At 53.2% G+C, this 19358-nt stretch overlaps 2 protein-coding genes across 21 annotated transcripts in view; one reads left to right on the top strand and one right to left on the bottom strand.

Moving 5' to 3' along the window:
* ppp1r13bb (protein phosphatase 1, regulatory subunit 13Bb) overlaps positions 1–9886 on the top strand; it is a 47207-nt gene extending 37321 nt beyond the window's left edge. For 13 of the 17 annotated variants that reach the window (XM_066694004.1, XM_066694005.1, XM_066694003.1 and 10 more), the window contains 7 exons: positions 4–421; positions 589–1388; positions 1512–1649; positions 2441–2592; positions 2820–2986; positions 5943–6142; positions 8685–9886. In XM_066694004.1, coding sequence (XP_066550101.1) covers positions 4–421; positions 589–1388; positions 1512–1649; positions 2441–2592; positions 2820–2986; positions 5943–6142; positions 8685–8726 — 1917 coding nt within the window. In that variant the 3' untranslated portion in view covers positions 8727–9886. The remainder of the gene's footprint in view (positions 1–3; positions 422–588; positions 1389–1511; positions 1650–2440; positions 2593–2819; positions 2987–5942; positions 6143–8684) is intronic. The other 4 variants (XM_066694012.1, XM_066694014.1, XM_066694000.1 and 1 more) reach the window with 1 other exon arrangement.
* A 110-nt stretch (positions 9887–9996) lies between these two features.
* Positions 9997–19166, bottom strand: zfyve21 (zinc finger, FYVE domain containing 21). Of its 4 annotated transcripts, XM_066694015.1 has the most exons (9): positions 18960–19166; positions 17237–17287; positions 16661–16829; positions 15663–15738; positions 14807–14898; positions 14479–14532; positions 12583–12713; positions 12228–12414; positions 9997–11088 (listed from the first exon to the last, which is right to left on the bottom strand). In XM_066694015.1, exons 1-9 carry the CDS (start codon positions 19083–19085, stop codon positions 10985–10987), a joined length of 990 nt encoding a protein of 329 aa, XP_066550112.1. In that variant the 5' UTR covers positions 19086–19166; the 3' UTR covers positions 9997–10984. The 4 variants fall into 4 exon arrangements, with proteins under 4 accessions (XP_066550112.1, XP_066550113.1, XP_066550114.1 ...); XM_066694016.1 differs by lacking the exon at positions 14479–14532 and having other exon boundaries at positions 18960–19163; XM_066694017.1 differs by lacking the exon at positions 12228–12414 and having other exon boundaries at positions 18960–19160.
* Positions 19167–19358: the final 192 nt, after the last annotated feature.

Genomic DNA, 19358 nt, shown 5'->3' with positions numbered 1-19358 from the left:
TAGGCGCTGTGCAAGCCGCTGCCCCCGAGCTACGGCACCTACCCCAGCGCCGGGCTGCTGGCGGCCGGGTCCTGCTCCTCGCTGGAGCGCCGCAGGGATGGCAGTCTGACGCGGACGGGGGGCTGGCAGAGGGCGGCGCAGCCCCCCGGCTCCTCCCAGCAGATCCAGCAGCGCATCTCCGTCCCCCCCAGCCCCACCTTCCAGCCTGCCGGCTCCCCGCTGTTCCCCCCGGGCGAGCCGCGGCCCGACCCCCCCCTGGCCGTGGCGGTGCGGCCCTTTGTCCCTGACAAGGGCTCCCGGCCGCAGTCCCCCCGCAAGGGACCGCCGACCGTCAACTCCAGCTCCATTTACTACATGTACCTGCAGCAGGCCGTGCCGCCCAAGACCTACCAGCCCAACAGCAAGTCAGCTGTCAAAGCAGGTACGACACGGGCCGGGGGGGTTCTGTGTGTCACCTGACCCTGTACCTCTGGCAGAACTCCTCACTGCTGTCTCTGTCCCCCATGTTGTCCTCACTGCTGTCCCTGTGTCCTCTCCTCTCCTGTCTGTCCCCATGTCCTCACTGCTGTCCTCTCCTGCCATCCACAGTGTACGGGAAGCCGGTGCTGCCCCCCAGCTCGGCCCCCCCCTCGCCGCTGCCCTTCCTACCAGGGGCTCCGTTGCCGTTGGGGGTGGAGGAGGGCATGGAGAGGGACGGCCCTCGGGAGGGGGAGCAGGAGGGCCCGTGCGTGCCGGGGGAGGGCCCGCCCCCCAGCGTGGAGAACATCCCGCGGCCCCTGAGCCCCACCAAGCTGACGCCCATGGTGCACTCGCCCCTGCGCTACCAGAGCGACGCCGACCTGGAGGCGCTGCGCAAGAAGCTGGCCAACGCGCCGCGGCCCCTGAAGAAGCGCAGCTCCATCACGGAGCCCGAGGGCCCCAGCGGCCCCAACATCCAGAAGCTGCTGTACCAGCGCTTCAACACGCTGGCAGGGGGCATGGAGAACGGCGGTGGCGGAGGGGGGGGCAGTGGCCTGCCCTTCTACCAGCCCGGGCCCCCCCCCGACTACATGGGCGGCGTCCTGGCTGACATGGACAACGCCAACCTGCCCGAGCCTCCCAGCCAGGCCCCGCCCCCTCCCGCCACGGAGCCGGCCGAGCCCCTCCAGCTGTCGTTGCTGCCCCCCCCCTCGGACGCCAACGACAACCAGCTGCCGCCCCCTCCCCCCGAGGAGCCGACGCCGGGGCTGTCCATCCTGCCGGTCGCCGCCACCGAGGACAGCAACAACAACCCCGCCGCCCCCCCGCCCGGCGACTCACTGCCCAGCCCCATCCCCGAGGCCAGCTCCCCCGAGGAGGCCGGCACACCCCCCCCGCCCGCCGCGCCCGGCCCCCTGGCCACGGCCACGGTGAGTCACCGTAGTGCAAAACAATACATGATGAATATATGTTAGAATGGTATTATGATTCGAATCGTCCCGCCTCGGTGCCCTGTCTGCTCTGTGCGTCTAACCCCCGCCGCCCCCCCGCAGGCCAAGCGCACCAACCTGAAGAAGCCGAACTCGGAGCGCACCGGCCACGGGCTGCGGGTCAAATTCAACCCCCTGGCGCTGCTGCTGGACGCCTCCCTGGAGGGCGAGTTCGACCTGGTGCAGAGGATCATCTACGAGGTACAGCGTCCTGCACACGCACACGCAGACACGCACACAGAAACTAGGGCTGCGGCAACTGCTCTGCAAAATCGATAACGTTGATTATTAAAAATCGTTTGCAAAGGATGTCAGCGTCGATTAGCTGGGTCCACCTGGAGAGCCGCTGATGGATGGCCGTTGTCTGTCTGTATGTATTTGCTCTGTCTAGTTATTTGTGGTCAGACGTGCGGGTAAGCGTTCCCACCAATTGACGTCTCCCTCCCGCGCTTCGTTGGCCGATGTCATTTTTAAAGCACGTAAAATCAGATCGAATCAAGCTCTTTTCAGTCGGAGTCGAGGTGGGACAGGGAAGATGCACACGCTCGTGTTTTTTCTGATTAATGGAAGTAGTAATCGACAGTCGCTCATAGTATAGTTCATAGCAATCAAGAGTTGTTGGTTGTGGCTCTAACAGAAACACCGATTGATTACTGTTGTTACGATCTGCTTTTCAGGGCTGCTTGTTTGCGTGTGTCTCAGTCTGTGTGTCTGTCTCTCTCTGTGTCTGTGGGCATGTGTCTCTGTGTGCGTGCGAGTCTGTCTCTCTGTGCGTCTGTGTGCGTGTCTGTCTCTGTGTGCATGTCTGTCTCTCTCTCTCTGTGTGCGTCTGTCTCTCTCTGCGTCTCTGTATGCGTGTCTGTGCGTCTCTCTCTGCGTCTCTGTATGCGTGTCTGTGCGTTTCTCTCTCTCTCTCTCTGTGCGTCTGCTGTGCGTGTGCCGCTGCGGCCCGGGGGCCGGTGTGGTCTGATCGCTGTTCCTTTAACCCCCAGTCGCTGTGCTCTTCCCAGGTGGAGAACCCCAGCACCCCGAACGACGAGGGCATCACCCCGCTGCACAACGCCGTGTGTGCCGGACACCACCACATCGTGCGCTTCCTGCTGGACTTCGGCGTCAACGTCAACGCAGCTGACAGCGATGGCTGGTGAGGGACAGGCCCCTGCGTCCCTCTCTCTCTCTTTCTTTCTCTCTCTCTCTCTCTCTCTCTCCGATTGTCTGCTAGTCTGTTTGTCTCGCTCTTTCATTCCCCGATTTCCCAGGATCACTGTTTCACACTAAAGCCCCTAAAGCGTGTTGCTGTTGTGCCTCGTTGTGTTTTGTTGCTGCGTTGCTCTGACAGTGCTACTGCTGCTGTTGTCTCTTGTGCGACAGGACCCCCCTGCACTGCGCCGCCTCCTGCAACAGTGTGCATCTGTGCAAGCTGCTCGTGGAGTCGGGCGCCGCCATCTTCGCCACAACCATCAGCGACGTGGAGACGGCAGCGGACAAGTGTGAGGAGATGGAGGAGGGGTACATCCAGTGCTCCCAGTTCCTCTATGGTGAGGCCTCTGCATCTCTCTCTCCCCCTCTGTCAATTCATTTAAATTCAATTCAAGGGAGCTTTACTGGCATGACACGTCTGCAGTGTTGCCAAAGCAATTAACATTACTTACATATATGGAAAAAAAGAGCTGCTGCTCTCTGTGTCCACCTCTCCTGTCTCTCAGTGACTGCAGTGCCGGTCCTCTTTGTGTCCACCTCTCCTGTCTCTGTGACCTCCACGCCGCTCCTCTCTGGGCAGCCAGCTCTGCCTGGTTCGGCCCGTCTCTGTGGCCAGGCTGTGGTCACTGAGCCTGTACTGGGTCAGATCCGCCTGTGCTTCGTGTCTCTGACAGTGAAGAGGCTCTGCCAGGGTGGACTCTCTGTTTAGGGCCCAATAGCAGAAGCACCACCTCCTGCAGCTCTGGGCTGCTGTGTTTGAGCCTCTCAGGGCTGGTGCTCTCAGGTCCACAAGCCTCTTGGGTTTGAGTGTCTGGTTTGCCAAATAGCTCTTGCAGGGAAACTGGAAAGTCAATTGTGTTTTGGTTGTCTTTAATTGATTGTTGTAAGAGTTTAAGTTTTTTATTTGGTTTTGATCTTGAGTTGCCTGTATAGAAGTCTGCGAAATAGTTTTTCCAAATTGTTCCGTTTTGAATTGGTGGCTTTTGTTTTTCTGCTGTTTAGATTATTCCACATTTCCCAGAAATGGTTGTGATAGTTTGATATTGACATTGATAGTTTTCTATGTCTACATTTTGTGCTTTATTCTGCGCTGTTTGGAGCCCGTCTGTATGAGTGCTTGAGGTCGTACAGCTCACAGGGCTGTGACTGTGCCCTGCTCTTCTCAGCAAGTGATTTGATTATGATTATGTCAGTGAGGGCATAGTCGACTACACTAGTGCCAAGAGCTGAGCAATACGTGAACCTCCCTGAAGAGTCCTCTCTGATGCTGCCATTAAGGATCTACAGGCCCAGGGCCCGACAGAGATGCACTAACTCTTTCCCGTTCTTGTTCACCGCCCTGTCGGGGTTGTTCCTCTGGGCTGTTATGGGGGTGAGGGTGGTGTCAGTGTGTGTGTTAGAAGGGGTGCGAGTATCAGTGTGTGTGGGGGGCTGCGCTGTGTCTGCGGACCTGCTCCCTCGGGCCCTGCAGCTCCTCCTTCAGCCTGGTCAGCTGTGTCCTCAGGCTGTCCTACTGCCGCCCTGCCCTTGGACAGCAGCCCGGCGATGGCCACCCGCTCTCCCTCTCCAGCCGCTGGGCGAGGCCGGCCTTCCGGGACTCGGCGAACTCCAACTCCAGCAGGGCCTGTTTCTCCCGGAGGGGTGGGGATAGAGTCGGGGGGTGAGAGGTCGGCGGGGGGGCTGTCGTCATGCGTGGTGGTCTCTGCTGCGGGGGCATCGTCTTCATCAGAGGGGTGTGGTCCGGGTCCGAGTCCTCAGTGTCCCTCTCCGCCTCGCTCCCCTTGACCAGCACAGCACACTGAGATGTTATTAGTGTTTTACTTTATATAGTATTAATATTATAAGTGGGCTATATACACTGTTGATAAGTGGATTTTATATTTCTCTATTTATTACCTTTTTCTTCCTGTGAATTTCTTCTGTCTCATTAATCCTTTTTTCCTGTCTCTGTTTCTCTCTGCTCTGTTTCTCAGGGTCCTGGGTTGATTTTGGTTGTTTTTATTTATTTTCTCCTTCTTTTATAGATTTTTGTTGGTTTTGAATGTAAATCCATATATTGGTGTTTCATTTCATTTAACAAAGAAATAACAAATACAACTATTTTGTCAGTGAATGCTCTCCCCTTCCCTTCCCCACATCCCTCCTTTCCCCCCTTCATCCCTCCTTTTCTCCCTCTCATCCTTCCCTTCCCCACATCCCTCCTTTCCCCCCTCTCATCCTTTTCTTCTCCCCTTCCCTCCTTACCCCCATCCCTCTCTTCTCCCCTTCCCCACATCCCTCCCTTACCCTCGCATTCCCTTCCTCTCCCCTACTTTTCCTTCACTCATCCCTCCCGATTCCCTACTTACCCCCATCCCTCCCCTCCCCTCACCTCTCCCTCTCTGCTTCCCCCCTTCCCTTCTCCTCTCCCACCCCCTCTCCTCACCCATTCCTTTCCTCTCCCCTATTCCTTCTTCCATTCCCCTCCCCTATTCCTTCTTCCCTTCCCCTCCTTCCCTCTCCTCTCCTCCCCCTTTTCCCTCCCTCCCCTCTCCTCTCCTCTCCTCTCCTCCCCTCCTCCTATTCCCTCACCTCTCCTCCCTATTCCCTCTCCCTATTCCCTCCCCTCTCCTCTCCCTATTCCCTCCCCTCCCCCTATTCCCTCTCCTCTCCTCCCTATTCCCTCTCCCTATTCCCTCCCCTCTCCTCCCCTTCCCTTCCCTCTCCTCCCCTTCCCTCCCCTCCCCCTATTCCCTCTCCCTATTCCCTCCCCTCCCCTCCCCTTCCCTTCCCTCCCCCTATTCCCTCTCCTCCTATTCCCTCACCTCTCCTCCCTATTCCCTCTCCCTATTCCCTCCCCTCTCCTCTCCCTATTCCCTCCCCTCCCCCTATTCCCTCTCCTCTCCCCCCTATTCCCTCTCCCTATTCCCTCCCCTCTCCTCCCCTTCCCTTCCCTCTCCTCCCCTCCCCTCCCCCTATTCCCTCTCCTCCCTATTCCCCCTCCCTATTCCCTCTCCTCCCCCTATTCCCTCTCCTCTCCTACCTATTCCCTCTCCTCCCCCTATTCCCTCTCCTCCCCCTATTCCCTCCCCTCTCCTCCCCCTATTCCCTCCCCTCCCCTCTCCTCCCCCTATTCCCTCCCCTCCCCTCTCCTCCCCCTATTCCCTCCCCTCTCCTCCCCCTATTCCCTCCCACCTCCTCCCCCTATTCCCTCCCACCTCCCACCTCCCACCTCCCACCTCCCACCTCCCACCGTCCACCGTGTCAGACCCCTCTGTTAACCCTTCTCTCTCTCTGTGTGCGCACATGTCACAGGCGTGCAGGAGAAGCTGGGCGTGATGAACAAGGGCGCCGTGTTCGCGCTGTGGGAGTACGAGGCTCAGAACAGCGACGAGCTCTCCTTCCACCAGGGCGACGCCATCACCGTGCTGCGGCGCAAGGACGACAGCGAGACGGAGTGGTGGTGGGGCCGGCTGAACGAGCGTGAGGGCTACGTGCCCCGCAACCTGCTGGGGGTGAGACACGGGGGGACAGCCACAGATCTGGACAATCGCCCTCTGTAACTAACACACACACACACACTTACTCCACTCAGGAATAGCCATGACCGTGTAGTAAATAGGAACGGGCAAGAGTTAGTGACATCACCGTGTACATAAAAAGAGCAGAGCAGCCCGTGACACAGTGACACAGCCCAGTGCGCTGGACAGACAGAGGAGCTCCACACGCACAGGACACTACAGACCTGCACACACGCTCAATTAAAACCAACCAACAAGAAATAATCAGATAAAGAAAAACAAAGAGCTGTGGTTTGATGAGTGCAAAGCTGTGCGAAAGAAATTAAGACGGCTGTCAAATCAAAACCACCATCAGCCAAACAACACGACCCACGCCTCCACCGCGGAAACACACTGAGAAACAAAAGACCAACATATGAACAGAAACTCCAAGAAAGTGAAGCGTCTATCGACCTAAACCACTTCTGGCAAACCCTACACAATATAAATCCAAAACAAGAAATAGTCGGCAAGATGCAAGAATATGGAAAAACTACTTATTATATATTTAAAAAAATCACTAACGGAACAACAAACTACAAAACAAAAACACATTAAAACAAAACATTTATTTGGAACCATCAATAAAAGACCCCAGAGCCCCTGCACACTCCAGTCACATCTGAACGCTTCCTGCTGACAGCTGGGTGCTTTATGAGATCTGGAATCAAGGACTAATTACCCCCATCTTTAAGAGTGGAGGCAAATTTGACCCCAATAATAATTACCAGGGCGTCTGTGTGAGCAGCAACATGGGGACGTGTTCTGCAGCATGATCAACGCCCGGGTACTGGCCTTCCTTACCGAACACACTGTCCTGAGTCAGAGCCAGACTGGATTTCTCCCAAAACACCACACTGCTGATCATACTGACACACTAACTGACAGAGAGAGAGAGACACACACACACACACAGACAGAGACAGACACACACACACACACAGACGGACGGACAGACACACACAGACAGACAGACACACACACACACACAGACACAGACAGAGACACACACAGACAGACAGACAGACAGACACACAGACAGAGACACAGACAGAGACGCACAGAGACAGACACACACACACACAGACAGACAGACAGACACACAGAGAGACACACACACAGACAGACACAGAGAGAGAGAGACAGAGACACAGACACACAGACACAGACACACACACACACACAGACAGAAAGAGACAGACACACACACAGACAGACAGAGACACACACACAGACACACACACAGACAGACACACACACAGACACAGAGAGACAGACACAGAGACACACACACACAGACAGAAAGAGACAGACACACACACAGAGACAGACAGAGACAGACACACACAGACAGACAGAGAGACACACACAGACACACACACAGAGACACACACACACACACACAGACAGACAGAATGTGATGTCTTCATTTTTCAATTCCAAGGTAATAGCCACAGTCCCAGTCAGTTGAACAAAATACTTAATTTTCCTTTTACGATTTATTTTATCAGACGATTTCCTATCAAAACAACAAACATAATCCACAGGGAACTAGAAGACACCGTGTTCATCTTACAACTGTACGAGGGCGAGTTTGCGAGCGAGCGAGGTCAAAAACTACACCGCTCCCCGCTTGAACTCTCCCTTCCCTTTGTCTTTACTCTCTCGGCCCGACTCGCGTCCTCTCTGACTGCAGTGCACCGTAAGGTAGCCAGGGGACAAAAGCATACCGATTGCATGAAAACAGCATGCCCGTTTACACAGCACAGCATAATGAATAACCTGTGCATCTACCTGAATACACACAATGGCTAACAGACAGACAGAGAAAAACACACACACAGTGAGAGAGAGGAAAACAGAAAAGGAGAGAGAAAACCAGACGGACACAGACAGAGAAAGAGGAAAACAAACAGACGGAGAGAAGAACCGAGACACACCGACAGAGAGAAAAACGGAAAGAGACACGGAGAGAACAGAGACTCACAGAAAGAGGAAAACACAGAAAAACAGACAGAGACTGACAGAAAAAGACAGAAACAGACACGGAGAGAAAAGCAGACGGACAGAAATACAGACAGACTGAGAGAGAGAGGAAAACAGACAGAAAAAGACAAAAACAGACAGACGCAGAGAAAAACAGAGACAGCAAAACAGACACGGAGAAGAAGAGAGACAGAAAGAGAGGAAAACAGAGAGGAAAAACAGACAGAGACAGAGACAAAGCTCACTTTGAATTTGAGACCGAGAGAGATACTTAAATGTCTTGCCAATAAAGCCTGCATTGAATTGCGAGAGAGAGAGCAGGGCAGGGCTGACTCCAGCACTGGGGGGCTGCAGTGTCCGCTGGGGTTCCTTCCAGCCCAGCTCTTGGCTCCTTAATTGATCTAATTAACCAATTAACTGGATGGACTGAACACCTCTCTCCAGACTCTAGGATGTTCAGTATTTTGAGTCAGGTCTGACGTCAGGTTTTTGTCCCTCTCTTTCCGTCCAGCTGTACCCGAGGATAAAGCCGAGACAGCGCTCCTTGGCGTAACGGGCGGGGGGCAGCGATCGGCACCAGGCCTGGGAATAACTGGAACTGTACAGCGACACCCCTGGAGCGCGCGTGAGAGAGGGGGCCTCATCCCGACGCAGCGGTGACGTTTCCTCCCATCGTCTCCGCTGCTCTTCAACACCGAACCGGTTCCTCATGCCCACCATCGGCCACCCACTCCCCTGCTCTGGACTCTGGAGAGAACGATCCCTTTTGTTCACACACAAACACACACTACACACGCTACAGACACACATGTACGCACGTTCGCCCAGGGGCTCCCAGCTCCTGGTGGCCAGATTTCCCCGCCCCATTAACGAGAGCAAAATAAAAGTTCTTCTCTCCTGCCCAGTGGGACCCGGGAACACGGAGGCCGCCCTGCTTGCGATTTCATTTCCTACATGGTGTTTTGTATGTATATATACATTTTATTTTTGTGTGTGCGTTGTCCTTTGGGGGGTCTGTGAATGTGCGATCAGGGCAGCGAGGTGTGAGAGGGAGGGAGGCGGCGGCGGCGCTCGAGTCCAGTCAGACCGCAGCGGCGAGAGGAGGACGAGGGCGGCGCATGTGTGAAGAGGCTCTGGGCTGTGGCTTCATCCTAGAGACACGGAGAGATGTGTGATGAAAAGGAGAAGTGAACTGGAAAATATGGCGTCTGAAAGCTATGCAAGAGAATTCCGGCAGGAAGGGGGTGTGTGTGCGTGTGTGTGGATTGGTATTTATTAACTGGGCAGGACCGCGTCCCGGTGGAGGGGCTGCGGTCAGCAGGGTGGTCTCTGTGTTCCTGTCCCAGTCGGGGATCGGTGCAATAACTTTAACCGCAGCTTTGTGCAGAATGCCGTGCTTTTATAATCCAAGAGCTTCTGCAGAAGCCAAACCCATCCGTGATTAGACGAACACACACTAGGATTAAAACACGGGAAAAGGCCTTTGTATTTCCTTACCTCATCCTCCTACGACTTGCTTTTTCATGTTTTGAAGTCTTGTGTAATTTCTACCCATCCCCAGCCGTGCCGCGACCCGCCGAACATGGCGCGGGCGGGCAGGCGGCGGCCGGAGAGGAGCCGCTGCACCGAAGACTTACCCGAGCGGCTGTTCCTGTGTAGCGGACAGATACACCACTATGTAAACGTGCACAATAAAAGTCTGCCATGGCGCGAGGGGTGTGTCGTGTGTCTGCCTGTGGGGAAGACCGGCGCCAACACACCACAACACACACCACACCACGACACGGGGAGCGCGGCACGACAGACTGCAGCCGACAGCGGGCGGGTTTTTATTCTCAAATTTATTAAAGAAAGATATACACACGATAAAAACTTTGTACAGGTAGTGCCGAGGTATTCACAGTCTCCACCGCTGTCCACAAGGAACCGTACACGAACACCGCAACCATGCCACACCACCACACCGCAGCACCCTTTGACCATGCCTCTTACCCAAATATATTACTAAGATACAAATAAAGAAAAAACGTTTAGTGTCGACTCCCCCGCCCCCCGCAGGTGAGAACAGGCACGTGGGAGGGCAGCCGATCCCTGCCGTATGGCGCCCCTTTGTGCCAATTAAATCACCAGCCGGCCGGGCCCTGTTGGAATCCATTCTCCTCTAGAACATCTACAAGCCTGACCTTTCTGCCCATCTCACTTAGACAACAAACAGCAATTAAAATCCATAAAATATAGGCTTCTATCCAAAGGCAGTATTGTTTTATTTTATTTTGCGTGTAAAAACTAATTAATAAATTGACTCGTTGTCAACCACAAAACCAGTGGGTTCATTATTGCGTCGCCTGTGTGTTTTCATGTGTCGTCACTGGGACCTTTAACAAGTGAGTGTTGGGTTTTAATGCAAACGTGGTTAGCAGCCCCCCAATTATAGTCTTTAAAATAAAACGTACCCCCCCACCCCCATTGTTGCTTCGGAAGATTTAATATTCCCCCTGAAAAAAGTCAATATTAAATTCATCCTTTAGTGTAGGAAAAGAATGTACATAAGTGATACAAAAACAAGTTTTCTCCAGCAGTCCTCGCAGTAAAAAGTGCCGACACTGCTGTCTGAATGGTTAAGATATATAGTAGATGTATATAGGAATATAGTTAACAAAATATCTTTACAAAAGAGAGAACGCGAGACTACATGTAGAGAAGTAAACGGTATATATATTGCACTAGTCAGTACTCATATACGCGGACGGCGGGAATACGGGCCGCGCTCATCCGGAAAGCGGAGGACAGAAATCAATGTGCAAGGACACATCAGGAAATACTTGGGGGGGGCTCCCTCCGGCGCTTGGTCTCTGCTCCTCTCCCCTCGCCGCAGCCGCTCACTGGTCCCGGGACTCGTACAGGAGCTTCGCCGCCTGCGGAGAGGGGGGACAGACGGGGAGGGTTCAGCGTCTGCTCGCATGAACATTAGAGCCCGACAGATACAGGTAACTGGGGAGCACAATGTCCCGATTACAGATATAGACCTTTTTTTAACATTCAAAACGGACACGTTCTCGCATGGATCCCTCAAATTTGTCTCTCCGAGAGAAACTGACGAATATGCACTGAAGGCAGGATTTTTACATTTAAATAATAACTTTAATTCTCATCATAAATAACAAAAACTGCAAAAATAAATTAGAATAAGGGAGAATAAAAGGAAAAATATAAAAATAGAACAAAGAACAAGGAACAATTTCACACACAAATAGTAAATTGTTCTATACATTAGAACACAGGCGTTAAGTGCTTCCACAACTTATATTAGCATTTTACACACGGCATGGAGACAGATTTTGTTTGCTGATATCCAGTCAACATCTTCAAACATTTACTGTAATTTAAATTGCTATTGTGAATTTTGCAAAGTGATTTAATTAACTTCTCAGTAAAAATGCACCTGTATGTGATAGTGTGTGGGGGGGTTCAACGTGCATTCATGGGATTGTTTTGACTCCGATTGTGTGGAGTATCAATTTATGTTCGATGCGATCGGTGAAAACCGCATTTCTAACTTCACACCTGCAGACTAAAATCGGATTATTGTCCGCTATCAATCTCCAGGACAGGCGGAGATTGCCGATTCACCCTTCATAGACATGGCAAAAACAGCCGCCGTTGCCTTCGATATCACCCAGGTCACCCTCAATCCAATGACTGCCTTCATCTGCCCACTTATCTATTTCGACCGGCGTCATGTGTGGTTTAATACTCAAGATTTGTGTGCCAGATTGTCATGTCTGTCCGTCTGTTACTGGAACTTTTCAAATGGTAAATTCATAAACTGAGGGCACCAATTCATTTAAATTAACCACCTACTGGGAACCCTGTTTAAGGGACGTGAATAACATAACATAACTCGCTCCCCAAGAAGCTCTGTGCACAGCTGTCAGCGGAGACCCTGCTCTGGGTATAACAGGACTCTACCAAACCACAAATGCTGAAACCTGAAGGACCAGGGGATCATTATCAACCCGAAGAGCCGATGAAGATGGAGAAGATCATGCTGTACCTATAATAAACCAGTCAGTCCTCTTCCTCCAGAAGAGCCGATGCAGGAGGAGGAGCTGGTCATTCGGGACATGGAAATGAAGGATCTCGGACCGGAGATACTCGGCCCGTTTCAAAGGAAACTGAAGAGAAGACGCCGGACCCCACACAGGCGATACAGACCCCGATGCTTCAGCCAGAACCAGAAGCTGAAGGACGAGGACATGGAGGGACCAGGCCCTCTCCAGCTCAGTGGCATGTTTAAGAGGGAAAGGAAGAGGGAATGCAAGAGGATGCCCCCTAGTGTCCAGCTGTGATTAACAAACAGTCGCCTGCGCCAGCGCTGCGATCAGGGGCCGATATCGAGAGACCCGTACCTTGTGCATGGCTGCCAGCCAGGTGGAGGCCGTCTTCTTGTCGTCTGCTGTCTCCATGCGCAGCTGTTGCTGCTCCGGGGAGCCCACCGCTTTATACTGCAGCAGCATGCCGCTGGCCCGCGAGTTTCCCCCTAAAGACGCAGACACAGGTTAGAGGCCTGTCCGCAGCGGGGCGTCCCTAACCAGCCCCCCAAACACAGCCGTGTCCCTGGGTTTGCGCCCCATGAGCTCCCAGCTTCATATAAACTGGCACAGTCCAGATGTGCTTGACTATTATCGTTAGATTATTTTTCAATTGCAAAAAAGATGCAGATCTTTAGTTTCTTATACAGTTAAAGTGCAAAGAAGGGATCTGTGAGGCGCTGGAGAGCTGTGGGCCGCACACACAGCGGGGCCCGACGCTTGATGTTTGCGCTACTTCGCTATAAATACAGCACCTGCCTTCACCGGGAACACGTCACTGTCCGAGTACAGCAGGACGCCAAAAAATAAAAAATAAAAAATAACTGTGGCGTCGGCTGCCACGATGCTCTCTTATACTACAAAGAAACCCTTCCTGTAAAAATAATAAAATAACTCCAATATAACCAGCAGCGTGCATTTACATCTTAATTAATACAAAAACATGAAGGAGGCAAGTCTAAATAAACCACAATCATTCATTAGAAATAAGGACTTGACAGGAGGTGAACCCTGAGAGATTATAACACAGTGCAGTGGGCCGGGGGTCTGACCGTTGCTTTTACCAGCATGCAGTTCACAAACACGCCATTCTAATCCCACCACACTGTACAGCACGACACACACGGCATCGCACAGCGTTACACACAGGACGGACACAGCACGCATGCACTGGGTCATGCTGAAGAGACCGCCAACACGGCCGGTACTGCCTGACCGCAGTCCAGCTCCGCTCTACCGGCCCCCCAGGGACCCAAAGGGCCAGTGTGAGAGCAGCTGTTTAGTCCAGCTGACGGAGAGGCAGGGAGGCAGTGAATCAGATGGACTGGGTGATAAACGTGTCCGCTCTCCTCCCGGCGGGGGGAGCTCAGCGACACAAATTAAACCCATTTTATTGGGCAATATACTCAGGAAGGAAAGCGAGACTCATGACACTCAACGAAACCCAAAAGCAGAACATAAACCATTATTTTTTCCCCCTGTTTGTTTGGGTTACAGATGTTAGAAATCTTTAACCTAGTGATGCATTCAAGACAATTAATGATTAATCCAAGGCAGGAAAGGGGGCCGTGACAGATGTGTGTTATTTCTGTTAGGGGACTGTCATTAACAGATTAATTAATGAAATGAAATGAGATCATTCTGGGCTAATGAGTTTTTAACGGGCCAGCCCTAATTGGGATTCAGGTCACTGGCAGGACGACCCCCCAGGGCCCCACTGTGCCATTGGTAATTGAGTTCAGGAGTCTCGATCGCACTCCCTCGATCCAACCCAGATCGACGGGAGGAAGGGACAGGGTACCAGCAGGGGGACGGGGCCGGGGCGGAGCTGTCAGACTGCAGAACCGCAGCGTCTTCTGGGTAAAGAGGCTGCTCTACTTACAGGACCCAGTACTGAGCAGTATTTAAGTTACTCTCTATTTAAAATAATTTCAGTCCTTAAATTGGACTAAAAAGGAAAGATTTTGGGGAAAGAAAATCTGCCCCACTTCAAAAACATTTCAGATAATGTCCAATCGAGCAAATAATGACTTTAAATTGAAAATAAAATCAAAAAACATCGTGATCAAGACAGGAAGGAAATAAGCACACCCTGTGGCAGCACGAGCGCTGGAGTTTGACAGCTCTGAGTAACGTGCCCAATGCAGAGACAGACAGACAGCGAGAGGAAGAGAGGGAGAGAAGGAGAGAGAGAGAGAGAGAGAGAGCGCTGACCTTCAGATACATACTGACTCTCCAGCAGGCTGGTGTAAGTATGAATGTCTTTTTCTGAGCCAAGAAGACAAGCCAGGCAGCCCGAGAGTGAGAGAGGGGGAGGGTTAGTGCGAGAACAAGGCAGTCAGGACATCACAGCACCGCCCGCCCCCGCGCCACACCAGAGATGTCTTCAGCCGAGGCAGCGCCGGGGAGCGGGGGCACCAGATTGTAATTAGCTAGAAAACTCAACAAGCGCCACTTGAAGGAAACAAGAACAACAGCAGTTAGATCAGTGCCGGCTCGGCCCGCGTCCCCGAGGAGAGCCGCAGGCGTGTGGGGGTCCTACCTCCGGGGGTGAAGCCCTCCGTCAGCACCTGCACACTGGAGATCCGAGACAGCTCCACCTCGAAGTGGCTCTCCCCGTCCAGGAACAGGTACCTCACAGGGGAGAGAGAGAGAGAGAGAGAGGGAGGGAGGGAGAGGGAGCAGCTTCCAATTAACCTCAGATAAAGCATGTTGACCTAATATACCCCCATGAAGTGGAAGCGTGATCAATGCCACTTTGAGAGCAGCGCTGGAGTTCTCCACCAGGGGCAGGGAGAGCGGGTCTCTAATATTACCCATGAGCTCCAGGGACAATGTTTACTAGCGTCTCTGAGATAACTCTGGGTTTGGTCAAGGCAGGAACCGGAACAGAAGTTCAGTGACCGGTCCTGTGTCCCCCCCACACCGTATACCTCACCCTGTGCTGTAGTCTGAATGTGCGTTTATACCAACCTACACTACGTCACCTTTGGAGTAGGCCAGTGACATGGATACATGGATCAGACATACAAAAATACATTCAATCATTAAACCAGCAGCAACAAGCGTGCCACTTTTTTGACGTTCTTGCTCGTTCGGGAACGTGTGGCCAGAGGTTGGACGCAAAACTCAAATCTCACTGTTCTGTGGCGTCCTGCGCGGAGAACGGGCTTCGTTTTGGTTTCCGACGCTGGTACGCCGGCTCCTGCGGCCATGCAGGACCGTGTAGAGCCCCCCGCCAGCCTGGAGCTACAACGCAAACCCGCAGGAGCCGATAACAGATCACACACAGGCACAGGCAGAGTCTCACTGTGTGACGCATCAGACTGAGGCCCTGCAGCGCCTCTGAGGGGAGGGGAGGAGAAGGAGGAGGAGGAGGAGGAGGAGGAGGTTGGTACCTGTGGTTGTTCGAGAGCCGGCACACCATGGTCTCAGACTTCTCCGAGGAACCTAGAGTGACGAGGAATGTGCCTCCTGCACAGAGGGACCAGAGAGAGAGAGAGAGAGAGAGAGAGTCAGTCCAGACGAGCACCTAAACACAGTCAGTGTCCGAGAGCTCAGCCAAAACAACAAACACACTCTGAGAAGTAGCCCTATCTGTGCAGAGAGGGATAGTGGAGGCCTATTTATTTATAGTTACAGCTGTCTCTGTGCACACCAGCCCTTAGTGGGTTACAGCGAGTCCGGCCCGGCCCGGCCTCCAGGGTACAGCCCGCCCACAGCGCCGACACTGGAGAAAGGTCTAGGCGCTGGAGGAGCCCAGTGTCAGCTGCTGCTCTTCCCAGCTCATCTAACTGAACTGAACTGCACGATCGCAAGTGGATTTCATGCAGATATCGGTCAGGTAAGGAGCGGACACCAGACTGCAATCCGAGCTCTCCCCGAATATCGAAGTTTGAAACAAAACTAACCGCTTTAGGTTGCGGAGGAAGTCGAGTAAAAACCAAACTGCAATTCTTTAATGCTTTGACGTTTAGCGGCAGAGTAGATTGTGCAGCCGACTTTTTATAATTCACTGGAACCGGCTAGTGGCGATGGTGCGGCGCGTGGAGAATCGAGGGCAGGAACAACGCCTGCGGCCACCGAGAGCATGCCGCACCCACAGCGACCCCTCACTAGCCCTGCAAGGACGCCCACCTGCCTCCTGGGGCCCCATGCCGTTCCCCGCACCCCACAGACTCTAACAGGATATGAAAACGTGATGCAGTGGCAGTGGCGTCACATGACTGGACAACCAGAAAATAAATGTGGTTCTGTTCCTGCGCATGGATAGTATTTGGTGCAGCTGTGATAAGAAGCTGCTGCCATGATGAACTGGGGCGGCCAGTGAAGACCAGAACAACAGGGGGACACAAACACGACACCAGGGCACTCGCACGTGCATTCGAACCCTCACCGTTCATCAGGACTTTGAGCTGCTTGTCGTAGAACTCCGCCTCCCTCTGCGAGACCAGGCCGCACTCGGCGCACTGCCGCACCGGGTCCACGAAGCACATCCGCGGCAGCGCCACCTTCTTACTACAGCACTTGTCACAGAAGCACTTTCCACAGCGGCGGCAGTGGTGCTACGGGGACACACAGGGGGGACACAGCCAGACTGAGTGGGGCAGTTCTCCAACAAGCACAGTGATGATAACAGACAGTCACAGGGTCTGCCACACAAGCAGACTGTTTATCCTTTTTTTTTTCTTCTGTCGGTTATCAGCACAGTCTCTATCCAAATGATGGACAAAGACCCACACAGAAGTGATTCGCAGCCGTCCCACCAGGCAAGCTGTCTTTAATGGGCTACAATTTCATGTGTTCAGCTCGTTCCCGTTTCTATACAGAACGCGAGAGACGTGCTGATATGAGCTCAGGCTTAAGGACATGTCGTCAGTGCTTTAAAAAAACAAAACCAAACTCTGGGTCTCGGGTTCTAAAAACAGACACTTATGGGAATGGGAATGTCCACTTCCGGTCTGTGTCTTACCTTTCTCGTGAGGAAGTCGAACTTGGCATCACACTGCATACATCTGGGGCACTGCGGGAAACAGAGGGCACGGGTTTACCGACCAGCCCTGGGCAGCACAGAGCCCAGAGTGCCGAGCAGAAGTATTCAGACCCTCTCAAAAGTGTCCGTTTTGTTGCTTCGGAGCAGGAATGAATGTGCTTTATACACAACCCACTCGCACGCATGCAAAGCAAAAACAAACAGAAAGAAGTAAATGGATAACTAATGTGAAATAGATTGCCTAATGCCGATTGCCTAAATATATTCCTTGTGTGGCAAAGCTACATACATTCATTCAAGTGCACAAAAGGGCACCATGATTTCAGAGTAAAAACACCCATCTCCATGAGGTTCAAAAATGAAGACCAAGGAGCTCCCAAAGCAAGTCAGGGATACAATCATTATTACCAGGAAGGGTATACAAAATATCCAAGTCTCGGAATATCCCTGCGAGCCTTCATTTAGTTTTAGCTGAAATGTTCATCTCACCCTGAATGTCCTCAGTTTGAGCACTCCAGTTTTGCATAATATTCAAACTTCAAAATAATGTGTACGCATCATTCTGAAACTTCACAAAACAGGACCCGTTTCTGTTCACACGAAAACGGCACACACAACACACTTGTGCAATGATCCTGTCACCATACAAACAAACTCTCTAGTAAAGCAGCGAACGCATCTCCAGCTTTGCACCCTCTCCGGCTCTGGGTGGGATCTACCCTGACTACAGAAACTGTGGTGCATATGTTTGAGAACTTAAAAGGATGCAACAGCAGTAGCAGAGAGGGGATGCATGAACACCTATCCCAAATATGTCATATCTGTAAACTGAAGTAAAACAAGTATAACATGTCATTAGAAATCCCCTCTGTGTGCAGACAGAGGCGTACATCATCTTGATCCAGCCTTTTAAAGACACAAGGCTAGGTGGCTTTGTGGTACGGGACCTGTCCTCCAGGACACAACAAAGGGACACCAGGGCCACATGCAGGGCTTGGTTTCCTGTGTCCAGGTCACCCTAGTCCTGCAGGAATGATTCAGCCCAGAAGGACCAGAAGTGGAAGGACCTGCAGACCACGGGGCTGATGCATCCAACTCACCCTGCTGTACATTTCAAATCTGTACCCATCACAATAACGATTATTATATGGGGTCATGGCTTTGAGATAAACATCACACTAGAGGAAGTCTTGGTTGATGTAAAACACAAAACGGGAAAATATCCCGTATGCGGAGACGTGGGTCTGATCCCCGCTGGTCACTCGCCCACAGGGTCCCTATTGTCGTGCTGGTGCTGCGGGTGTCCACGCCGCCCTGCCGGTGCGCCTCGGCCCGGGTCCCCGCACGCACAGGACAGGGCTGGGGACGTGCTGGGCAGGCGGTGCAGTGCGCATCCTCCTCCCGGGAAGAGGCACAACCACCCCGCAAACACTCACGCACAATAACCCCAATACCAACACTGACACGGCTGCACTGGGCGGGTGCGGGGCAGCAGCGCAGGACCTGCGTCACATGACCGCCAGCTGCCCCGCACAGTCACCGTGCCTGACCCAGAGCTCCGGCGCCGTCCAGACCCGGGCCGCCCCGCAGACACTGCCGCTGGGGACCGGGTGTGTGCGGGTCCGCCTGGCTCTGGTGCCCCCACACACACAGCAGCCGTGGAGCGCACATCCCACTGTTTACAGCCCCGCCGCCCCCTCACCTCCTTATCCGGGACCCACTGCGGCTCGTCCAGCGAGAAGGGGCTGTTGAAGGCCCCGTTCTCCGGCACCATCCGCAGTCCGCTGGGGCTCCGGACCAGTTTCTTGCCGTCAGGCACGGCGGACATGTTGTTTTCTTTTTGTTTTTTTTTTGGCCCTGCCTGTAATCCTCCCTTCCCGCACCTGCGCGACGCCTGCAGAGTGACAGCGCCTCCGCCCAATCAGGAGAGGCTTAGAGAGCACGCCAGCGATGGATGGACGCGGCCACCAATGAGAATCCGGCTGTGTCCTCATAACCCCCTGCGTCACGACTACCCGCCCCCAACTCGCACAGGATGTTCACGCCCCTCCGAAGGAAGCCGGAAGGGTCCATTCGCATGCCGATAAGAGGGAGGTACGGT

Source organism: Amia ocellicauda, chromosome 21 (genome assembly GCF_036373705.1).
Source record: "Amia ocellicauda isolate fAmiCal2 chromosome 21, fAmiCal2.hap1, whole genome shotgun sequence".
Classification (NCBI taxonomy): Eukaryota; Metazoa; Chordata; class Actinopteri; order Amiiformes; family Amiidae; genus Amia; species Amia ocellicauda.
The sequence above is the reverse complement of the archived record's forward strand: the minus strand, read 5'-3'. Positions and strand labels throughout refer to the sequence as shown.

What these genes read in the sequence shown, in the direction of transcription:
- zfyve21 (XM_066694015.1), bottom strand. Translation starts at nt 19,085, where the DNA reads ATGTCCGCCGTGCCTGACGGCAAGAAACTGGTCCGGAGCCCCAGCGGA. An exon ending in CGGCTCTCGAACAACCACAG is followed by an intron (nt 14,899 to 15,662) that starts GTACCAACCTCC and finishes CTCCCCTGTGAG; the next exon opens with GTACCTGTTCCTGGACGGGG. An exon ending in GAGTCAGTATGTATCTGAAG is followed by an intron (nt 12,714 to 14,478) that starts GTCAGCGCTCTC and finishes CTGCGTCTTTAG; the next exon opens with GGGGAAACTCGCGGGCCAGC.